Below are 11,508 nucleotides of genomic sequence, written 5' to 3' on the forward strand. Positions count from 1 at the left end.
ACACACTTTTAGTCTTAGTTTTCTTTATATATGTACTCCATCATGAGAAAAAAGCTAGACAACAAGTTAAAAACGCCAAAAACACAATTTTCATTGAAGTGGGTCTTAAAATCCAACCCTAAAAGTAAAAGTAGCTCAAGCATCTTAAATTTTATTAAGGCTAAATCAATTTTCTGAGTTGGACTAAAAACTCAGCAGACGGGAGTCACGTTACTTTGCTCGATGTGGTGCACATTTGGCAATAGCCTAACAGCTTATTTTTGAGCCCAATGGAAAAGGTTTGTTCGAATAAGCCAATTATTAAGCTCAAAGGGATTTATTGACCACTGCCATGGCATAATTCAGCAGGGGTTTTGCCAGTAAACTGATTCCCTCTCTTGCTTCTGTGCGGGAATGAGGGAAGTTTAATATAGCACCAACAAAATATTGACTAAATTATATGTGGAAAGATTCAGACTGCCAATATTCCCTATAGTCGTACATCAAAATTTACTCCCAAATGACATCGACAACTCATCAAGTAACCTTTAAAAGCTTTCACAAACCTTTTGTACTTGTTCTTAGTTCCAGATCACTCTTTTTTTTTTTTTAAGATTCCTACAAACAATTTAGCTCCTCTGCTTTTATTCTCTGCAGTCTTTGGCTCAATCATTCCATATTTTTAATAATTAGGTATTGGAAATAAATATTTGTTTTAACTGTGAAATGTCCTTGGAAATCTTGTAAGGCATTTTGAAAATATATGTATTATTATAAAATGTATCATATTTTGACAGGTACTTCCTTATTAACGAGTGTTTAGGCGGAAGTATATAATGATGATTGACATTAGATTGGGGGATTTGCACCACAAAATTAATTTTATTTTATTTAGTTGGTAAAAATTTAAGCTAGGATTGAGCAAACTACGGCCCAACATTTCTGACATCTTTGAGAGTTTTTAGAGTCCGATTGTCATCTTTTCTGATCATTCCAACATCACATGAATGCATTTTTATTATAATTATTATTTTTGTTTTTTTCCCCAAGCAACATCCACCTATTGGTAAAATTGGCACTAAAACAAAAGCCACAGTTTTTAAATAAAAACTCCACAATCTATTGTTTTAAAATACATACATATGATTTATCGATCAAAATGAAGGAATATTTTTGTCTAGATTCCATGTTAAGGTGAATTTCCAAAACACTCCACACATAAGTTCTGGCCCCTTTGTCAAATTTTAGAATCTTTTGTGGCCCAGAAGTAAAAAAGTTTGCCCACCTTTAACATAAGTAATCCAGCATTCCTTCTGAGGATGTCTTGTTGTGAAAAGTGGAAACATCTCAGTGTAGAGAAGTTTTACAATCTGCCAGGTCGCACTCGCTGCAGCGAACCCACAAAGAAGAGACTAGAATAACCTATTGTTTAATAAGGCTGTAATGTATTTTCCGCAGGAGCTCAGTCTCCTCTGTCTTCCTCCTGGGATTCTTTCTGTCTGGCTTGATCATATTGGCTGAACAAAGAAAAAATGACGTGGCTCTTTGGAAAAAGATTTACTATAAACACTTATCAAGAGGAGGCATTTCTCTATTATTTATTTATTGTATTTTTTTTATCACCAGGCCCATCAGTTCCTAAATATATTAGTAAACCATCTATGCTTTTCAAATTGGGAATAGTATTCGTGTATTAAAGAGTATGCAGAATGTATATTTGTTGTGGAACTTGTTTAAGTGCTTTTTATGGAGTTTGTCCTTATGTGGCTTTTGCAGCTGTTACGGCAACACTTTAGCCATGGGAAGTCAAACCAATAAACTTTTCTTTTATTTGTGTCTTGAGTATGAACAAATAAGGCAGAGTCTTTATTAGAAACCAGTGAATATGCTACTCTGGGGGGAAACAGCTGTTTTGTAAAAGTGTCCAGATAATGTAAAGTTTAATGGAAGTATAAAAATGTTTGTGCCAGCACAGAAGTTCATATCAGTGTATGAGGTCCTTCAGATGATGGTTTTTCTTATTGTGTTTTTATTGGTAGTTTTACTATTTTTATCTTATGGTTCAGAATATAAATTAATTGTGTTTTAAGAATTTTACAGTTTGTGACAGTACAAAACAGAAGATTTCAATTCTTAAAACTACAAATTTAAAAAATATGATTTTATTTAATTCATATGCAATATGTAATTCATTTATTGTTTTTTGTTCATTTCTTTTGAAAAACTAAAATACCTCCTTTTTAATTGAAAACTTTGAACAAACAAAGTTATAATTTCCTCTTTTGATTTGCAAATAACTCCTAAGTAGTGAATCTTTACAGATAATTAAATGAATAACCAAAGCTTAGGGAATATACAGTATTTCTTTTAAAATATTTGTGTTTAGGTTGTGACCATTTGGTGCCCCCATTCAAATTTTCCAACGATCTATATGGAGAAGTTGTTCCAATAATACATGCATATTTTTCCTTTTTTTTAAATTTTTTTTTTAGAATTAACCCCGTTTGGTTTCAGCCACAGACATTGTTTGCAGAACACTTCACTGCTTGCCATACTTAATGCCAGAATGTTTTTATAATGACTGAGAATGGGTCTAGTTGAAGTTTAAAATCTCGCTTTGTTAGGAAATAAAGTAAATATGTGTCAGAAGGTCTGAGGTTGTTTTCATTGTTTTTGCTCCCAACACACTAAACACTTGAACGGAGCTCTTGCAATTGCATACCCCAAATGTAAACAGCGGCCATTTTGTTGGCTAAGCGGAGGCTTTTTAGAATGACAAAGAATGTGTACAAAACATGGGAAAAGGCCCTATTCTATACCATTCCTCGTGGCTTACTGCTCAAGTAAAATAAGAAATATTAGTTCTATTATAACCACCCTAGAAGAAAATGTTCACTTCACACATTGCTTTAACTGGCAGTGTGAATTTGCAAATACATACCTGTTGGTGGTGGTGGTGGGGGGGGGGGTCTGTTTGTATTTGCAGTGAGGACAAAAAAAAATATTTGTCTGTCTCCAATTCTGCAAGTTGTCCCAAAATGTCTGCAATGTTTATTTTACTTACACTTCAACTCAGAGACAAAATGAAAAAAAAAAAAAAAAAATCCAGGAAATCAAAATGCTTTTTTTTAATGACAAAAGTCGTTAAATTGATTGTTGAGATCAAAATAATATCTATAATAATATTCATCAATAGAATTAATAATACACGTGTATTAATAAAAATTATTGATCGGTAACATAATAATTAAGGAACCATCAGCATTTCCATTACACATGTGCACAAAACTTTATTGAAATTCTAGAAATGTCGAAAAAACAAAATTTTGCAGTGACATAAAATTATGCGAATAAACACAAACCAACTCATAAGATAAGTCACTCAAAATCATGGAGTATTTAATTAGAAAAAAGTGTTTCCATTGCAGTTTTGCAAAATCTGTCCATAGATATGCCCCAAAATCCACCTTCTCCAAGACCAAAAACATTTTTTTTTTATAAATAAGAGTTTTTTCAAAATTATGGTGATTCCATTAAGCAAATTTATTAATGTAAATCAAATTTGTGTATAGTTATGTCATAGTTCATGGAAATATGTCACAGTTCATTTGTCATAGTTCATGGAAATGCAGCTACTGAACTGTTGATCCATTTTCTGAACCTGCTGAATCCCTCTCGGGGTCACGGGGTTCCTGGACCCAGCTGGGTGAAGGTGGTGGTGGTGGAACATGTTGTCAGTCTGTCGCAAGGTCACGCAATCACAAACACAACAAGGGACACTTTGTAGTCACCCTAAAAAGCATGAACAGTGGAAGGAAGCCGAAATAAAACCCACACATGCACAAGAAATCCACACAGAAAGGTCCCAGTCAGGAGTTGAACCACGGCCTACCTGCTGTTACACGAGAACGCTGACCACTCCACCACCATGCACAATGAATTAAGTTACATTTCACTGCTACATTTGGACATCCTGATTTAAAGTTGACATTTGCTTGACTTTTTTCAAAGTTTCAGCTTTACAATAACAAAGTACGCAGAGCACATTACACTTGATTCACTATGAACCAGCAACCTGTCTCTGCTGCACCTGCATCTATGATACCTTTGGCGATGTCAAAACCCTATGCAAACAAATACTGCCGTTTTTGATCGGTTACTGTTACAAGACCACATATTTTTGTTGGGCGCCCTTGTGTCTCTTCAGTGCGCTACTTCCAGTGGAAATGTCACGGCCAAAGAAGCTGAGCCATAAATCAAACGGCATGGGAGAATGACAGGGCTGGCCTGCTTCAGACGGGGAATATTTTCTTTTCTGTTTCTGATTTTCTCTTATTTGTTGAACCGACTTGAGATGAAAATCAAAGCATGCTCCAAAAACATTTTATCACAAAGACTGAAAACAAATGTTTGGAAAGCGTCATCGGAGATCGAGAGGAGCTAAACGAGTTCGACGTTTGGGATTAAGATGGTGAATGTTAAATTCTTGCAGTACAAATTAAAGGGGTGCCCCATTCAGCTATTTTCCAAACCCAGTCAGGCTGTCACTTTAGTTTGTCTTATAGTTAAAGAACACAGTTGTGCTTTGTGAGCTAAGCTTGAGTAAGAGTTGCTGTTTTAAATCTAAAGAGCACAACTAGAAAAATACCCAGAGCAAACCCTTGTGATTTGATCCAAGAGCTGAGTTTAAAGTTGCTCTGGAGAGGACAAAATTTAATGTACTGTACCAATAACATGCTTTTCTGCTTCCCCCGCTTACGCCTTTTCCTTTTAATTTTAAAGCGAGAATGTCAGTCCCTCATTACTCTGGTCTTCTGGTTCTTGAGCGTAGCGGTGAGTGATATTGCGTGTGTTGGGCTAATATGACTATAAAAGGTTGGACTGGGGAGGCTCAGCACTAATCTGGGATCAGGGTCTTTTTTATTAGCTCTGTGTGTGTGGATGTGTGTTTGTAAAAGAAAAAGAACGACGGAACTTAAAGACTAAACCCTTCTGCAGCTTCAACAAAACAACTAGTATTTGTAATCTTCCAAAAAAGCTGAATCCTTTTTTTTTCATTCTGCACATATTTTAATGTTTTCTCTGATTTTTGCCATCTGCTTATAAATCATTTTAGATAAAAGCATTTGTCAAAAAACTCCTGGAAGTTCTGCCCCCCGGTCCTCGGCTGTTCCAATCCATTCAGCTGAAATATCTGTCTTGTACAAGCAGCGTGTTCAACAATGCTCTCATTTTGAGCGCTGTTTGTCATTAATCATGAAAGCCACTTCAGAGGCTTTTAGCACCACATGTTTACAATGAAGTTGTGTGTGGGTGGTGTGAAAGGTTTCCCACTGAGGACACAAACGCCGTCCAAGTCCTGTCTTATCGAAACCTTTTGATCTTGCCAATAACACCAGTAAATATTCAAATGATTAACAATAGTTGATCATAAAGTCATTTAAAATTTCCACTTTTTCTTTTAACTTTTGTTCAGAGGGACATGCCAGTTAATGCATTCAAGTTAAAAAAGCGTATCAATCAAAAATTAATTTTAAATCTAATGTTCAGTCAACCTGATTTTCCTGTTCAAGCATGTGGGAGTATCCTCCCAAATATTCACCCACAGCCTTTTTATGATGAACCCAAAAGTATGTAGTCATTGAATTCACTCATTAGTGCGTCCGTTTGTTTGGTCTTGTAAAAGCATGAATGTACATGAGAGTTGTTACTTTTCGAAGTGTAGTGAAAAAGTTGGATTGGCACCACAACTAGCACATTCATGTTTTCATCTCGGATCTGTTTTCATTTAAACAAATGCTCACCACGGGTGGGGGAGTGCAGCAATAAAACTTTGTACGGATAGAAGAAATGTTTCCTCTTCATCATAGAAGACACTGAACAACAGAGAAAAGACGTGGAGAATTTGAAAGTGTAACAGGCTGTAGTGTGGAGGTAGAGTGGTCAACCATGGATTGTAAGATTACAGGTTCAAATCCCGTTTTTTTGTGATTATTTTTTTCTTTTTTTTTAATCAAAATCAATATAGCAAGAGCCCACTAATGTTTTTTTTTTTTTTTTTTTTTTGTATTATGATCGAGCAGCAGCTAAGGACAAGGATGGACATACTACGACCCGGGGGCCATATGCGGCCCGTCACACTATTTAATCTGGCCCATCTAACTAAAATAAAGTATAACTCTTATTAATGCTTTGTTTTTTGGTGTCTCTTCATAGATAGTGCACTATAAATAAATTGAACATTATTTAGATGCACACAATTACCTTACTCTGCATTTATGTAGAGTTGGAAGATTTTTTTTTCTTGTTTTTTGTACACACATTCCTGTGTATTTTCCAAATCTTACAGTCATTCTAGCACCATTTGAACCGAACATTTCTCTAGTTTTGGCTGTAAAATGAAAACCAAAACCACAATTTTGAAGTAAAGCCAGTTTTTGTCCAGATTCCATGTTATTTTTTTCTCTAATGAGGTGGATCACCAAAACACAACCATCTGTCAAATTGTTGAACCCACCAGTCCATGAGTTTGTCCACCCCTGGCTAAGGAAGTCTTAAGACTTAATACAATAATTAAGTAAAAAAATGTTTTGAGCTCAAACCTTCTTGTTTATTGAATGTTCTTTTGATTGGGCTTTATTTCAGGATCCATAATGGACAACGTAATAAAAATGATAAAGAGAAGTCAGATGAGAGCTTTTACTGCTTCTAGCTGTACATCTGAGGGACTCCTCGTCACCAATGAACTTTGACGGAAATGTTGCTGTGACTCAAGCTGATTGGGTTTGCGTGTGTCTGCAGCTGACAGGTGATGGGAAGGCGGCTAAAGGCGGCGTAGCCGTTGGAGACGTCGTTCTTTCCATCGACGGGATCTCTACAGACGGCATGAACCACCTGGAGGCCCAGAACAAAATCAAGACCTGCTCCGGCAACCTGAGCCTTACCCTGCAAAAGTAAGCACCGCTTTGATTTAATGTGCAATTGTTACGGTAACCATGACAACACAGGACACAAGACCCCCTGTTTCAGAGCAAACAAGCCATTTGTGCATCAGATTCAAATCCCTCCCTCCACAGCACCCGGACATCCTGGATCCAGGCAGATGTTCACTATTGTTAATCTTGGCTGTAAAACCCATCAACACCATTTGTCTCTGCCCATTCTCCTATTTCCCTCAGGAAAGACAAATAACTAAAATCATAGTAAAAAAAATCAGAAATGTGGACCACCACCTCATCCCTATGGTCCACTCCTCACAGTGGAATCCTCTGCAATGATACTGATTTATTCCAGTATTTCACTTACAGTATGCATGTCCGTGTGTGTGTGTGTGAGGCTTCATGTTGGTTCTCATATGGTTTGCATTGTCTGGCTCTTTGGCAGCGTGTGTTTTTACTTAAGCACCATGACATGTTACAGTGAAAGGCTATAAGAGTTTTGAGGCTCATTAATCATAAACCAAGAAGCTGCATTACAGCAATCAGTCTATGCACATGTAAACTTTAATATGTCTTTGCAAAGAGGCTAGAATAATCTTTAGACACAGTGATTTTTCTCGTGTCTGGATTTCACATTTTGTCGTCTTGTTTGTGTTCACTCTTTCTCCAGCCATTCAAGCACAACTGATTATGTCTTCTACTTTGAGCCCAAACGATGACAGACTGAAGATGTTTTTGTGCTGTTAAGCAGCAGACTATGTGTATTTAAATATCACATGGCTTTTTGTAACCCAACGTCAGCGTGTGGCTTTCTGTGTGTGCACTGCTGTGGTTTTGAAGACATCCATTATCGACTTCTCATTTATGATGAGGGAAACAGGTGTTACCGTACCTCTTGTCTGAAGAAAAGGTATTTGTCAATGTGGAAGCTGATTTTCCAACAGATGTCCAAGTTATTACGCCAAGTTTTGATTTCAACAAACTAAGAATTGTGCAGGTGGATCGAATATTTTTTTTTCTAATAGATAATTTAATCAATATATTAAAAAATACGAACACAGTGATTGTGGAAACTCAAATTCAAGCTTCTGCATTTGACATAGAAGCCCTTTGCTGTGTCTTAATAGAGCTGATTACAGAAAAAACACTTCTGGTAATGTCCCTCATGTCAGATTTCATACAATATTTGGAGTTTGATCTTTTGCAGTCAATTAGAGTGAACATTTAGGCTAAAGTTCCTGCAGTCTTTGGACGCTAATCTTAAAGTCCCACTCCAAACATCTTTTGATATATTGTAATAGTCTTCCCAGTGGTCTTTTAATTATGACTGCTGTTTTTTTTTTTTTCCAAAATCAAAAAACGTGTTGTTTTCTTGGATCTAGTTTCTGCAGAGCAGTAGGAATTTATTAGAAATTCATGGATGAGACTGGTTGCACGGAGCAAGTCCGCCCCCACGTCCCATCACCCATTTGTTTGCAAGCAGCTTACAGCCCCTCACACCCCCAACTTAACATTACAGAAGCAACGAAAATGGTGAACCATGTTGGAGCTGTCCAGTCGTGCAGTTCTGAGGCAGATGCCCGTTCAGATGAGGAAAACAAAGATGTACGTTTTTTTTTTTCATAGATTGGCCAGGGGTGCAACTTATACTCAGGAGCGACTTATTTGTGATTTTTTTTTTAGACATCAATAGGCTTATATATTTATTTTCTCCACTAACAACCAGTTGCCTTTCAGTGGTTGTTTCCCCCTAACAACCATTAGATGGCGCTGTAGGTTGGTGTATCAGTATTTTCTGCTTTCTGCTGAGAGAAATGCAGAAGAGGTTCTGTTCAAAACCAATCTGGCTGAGAATCTAATCATTTTCCTTCTGCACATTATCATGGTTTTCTTATTTGCATCAAGACAATATTATCATTGTTTTTATTTTTATCTCCTTGGACTATATATGCGGAACAAAAAGCTAGGTTACAATACACTGAAGAGCAACTAAAAACACCATCATTCAGATGCAGCTCCTGCAAGCTAGAAGATAATCATCGCCGTAAGAAAAAGAAAAAAAACTGCAGTCCTAAACCCAGACATGGAAACATGATCATAGATGCCTTTGTGGAGCTCTTTAAAATAAACAACTTAACCTCTCAACATCATCCGTATCTTTGGGATGAGAAATACAGTTAAAGCCTCCAACATGTAGCGATGAGGCTAAACGATAACTTCTCCACTACAATGGAAGCATCTAGCTTATGAACACATTTCTGAACAAGCATTGAGCATTAAATTTGATGGACGTCAAAAGAGCCAGCGGACTTGAATTTGACGCATGAATCATGTTTGGTGTCAAATGCAACGTTATATTGGGCTTGTTGAATTGTTCATAAATGTTGGACTTTACTCTTAAAAGTGCGACTTATACTCCGGAGCGACTTATATATGTTTTTTTCTTCTTCATTATGCATTTTTTGGCTCCTGCAACTTATACTCCGGTGCGACTTATAGTCAGGAAAATACAGTACGTGGATTCAGTAATGGTCTACAAGTGGATATTTCGGTATGGAGCAAAGAAGGGAGCTTGTAGCTTGCAGATTGCAGCTTCAACTACAAGCTTTACCAAACTTCCCTTTTTTTTCTTTATTCAAATCACTACGATTTGAATAAACAAATACTTAGAAATAAAAATGTGAGCTTAATTTTCTGTATATAGGCCCTCCATCATCAGAAAATGCCACAAGAACGTGTTAAAAACACACAAACAGGATTTTTTGGACTTTTCACAGCCCTCTTTAAACAGGGTGAAGAGAAGTCCTGCTTGTTTTCCAACAAACTTATTTCTTCTGCCTAGTTGGACACACCTGATCCAGGTTTCCTCTCCAGGGAAATGGGTGGACATCTTTAGAAGAAAGAAAATGAACTGGCTCTGAATAACACAAGTAATACTTGTTTAGCACTGGTTTTCATTTCAAACATGTCCTAAATATATATTTTTATCTCTTGTGTAGAGATACTGTGATGTTGTTTTATTTTAATCATTGTACGATTTAGAAAAAAAACACAATGATAAAAGTTTGTGTGAAAACCTAATGGAAAACAGCTTAAATACGTTTCCTCCAGCTGAGTTTTGGATAGCACTGTGTTCAGAAAGTCTCTCCAGGGATTCATTGGGTCAGCTTCTGCTTTACTGGAGGCCGAAGACTGACATTAAGTTACAAGCTTTATCTCGACTCTATTCAAAACAAAGGAAAAAGTTGGTTTCAGGGTTTCTTTTTGTTACTTGGCATTTACTGGTGCTTTGATGGACATTTTGTTTATTGCGAGAGTTTCAAGTCTAGGTCAACATCTGGGCTTTATTATGTAATGGAACAAGCCAATCTTGTCCCTTCTCTTTAGAGGATTTTATGGGTATCACTGTTTTTGCGTGCGCATTTAGGTTAGGTTTGTTTTCGGGTCACGTAGTGAAAGAAATGCTAAAACCAAAAAGCTACAGAAAAATGTCAACAATGAATGTGCCATCTGTCTGTGTATTTAACGGCAGACCATTTGTTATGCCCTTTTCCAAATAAAGAGTTCAAGTGGTGAGGAGATGGACAGCAGATGTGTGGCATCAAATGAAATACTGGAAAAGACAATTTAAGCTTCACTTCACATAAATGTACAATTGACTCTGGTTATGGTGAAGACTGCCAAAGTACACCAGATTCTTCTTACAGTTTCCCCAAATTCCATCAAGTAAAAAGCTGGAACAGAACTGGGATCTTGTACTTGTACATGCATGGTTACGAACACCATGGTTACCGGGGTAATCATCCCACACCAACATTCATTTAGCTGCCTTTAGAGCTTTGGATTTAAGTAGCAATTCACTGCTTAACAGAACAGCAGCAAAGCAGACTACTGGAGTGGATTTGCAGCACAAAGTCGTTGCAGCTGCAAGATTCCAGTGAGTTATTTAAAAAGTGTTAACCCAATTAACAGGGGAGTTATACATCAGCTTAATATTCCATGTTCATGTAACACGCTGCAGTTATTCGGTCATATTTTGTCTTTAAGATGTTTGAATTGTACATTTTTGCATCCATCAAAGCTATTTAATGTGTTTTCAGTTTAGAATAGGACCACAGTTGAAGGTTGTAGCAGAATAAAGCCTAGAAACATAAAGCATGTGCTGAATCACAACTGTTTTAATTCTAGTAATACATTTATCAGATGACCTAAGGTGTTTCATATTTTCTATTTCCCTCTTGGATTTTGTTCCTGTTTTTTTCTTGATTTTTTAGAGTTAGGTCAGTTGCCAAACAATCTCAGAACATTAGTATTATTAGAAAATTGACGTTAGGTTTTGGTACTCAAATGGCTTTCTGTTGTAAAAGCCCTTTTCACCCATCAGTGGTGCCACACTTTCATGAACAAAGTCGTCATTACCTGCTTCTGTTTGCCTTTACCAACTAACACACACTTAAGTTACTCCTCAGAGTGCTTATAAACTGTTTGCTCTGCCAGACTCTCCAACACTTTGAATTAACAAGGTAGAATAAGAGTTTTGTTGAGTCACCTTATTGATCTACCGACATAGCAACTAAAAAAAAAAAAAAAT

General features: G+C 36.7%; 1 protein-coding gene across 4 annotated transcripts in view; it reads left to right on the forward strand.

Moving 5' to 3' along the window:
• pdlim5a (PDZ and LIM domain 5a) overlaps nucleotides 1–11,508 on the forward strand; it is a 55,153-nt gene that overhangs the window by 8,913 nt on the left and 34,732 nt on the right. For all 4 annotated transcript variants that reach the window (XM_024276111.2, XM_024276112.2, XM_024276115.2 and 1 more), the window contains exon 3: nucleotides 6,781–6,932. In XM_024276111.2, the coding sequence (XP_024131879.1) occupies nucleotides 6,781–6,932 (152 nt within the window). The remainder of the gene's footprint in view (nucleotides 1–6,780; nucleotides 6,933–11,508) is intronic.

This window comes from Oryzias melastigma, linkage group LG9, assembly GCF_002922805.2.
Source record: "Oryzias melastigma strain HK-1 linkage group LG9, ASM292280v2, whole genome shotgun sequence".
Taxonomy (NCBI): Eukaryota; Metazoa; Chordata; class Actinopteri; order Beloniformes; family Adrianichthyidae; genus Oryzias; species Oryzias melastigma.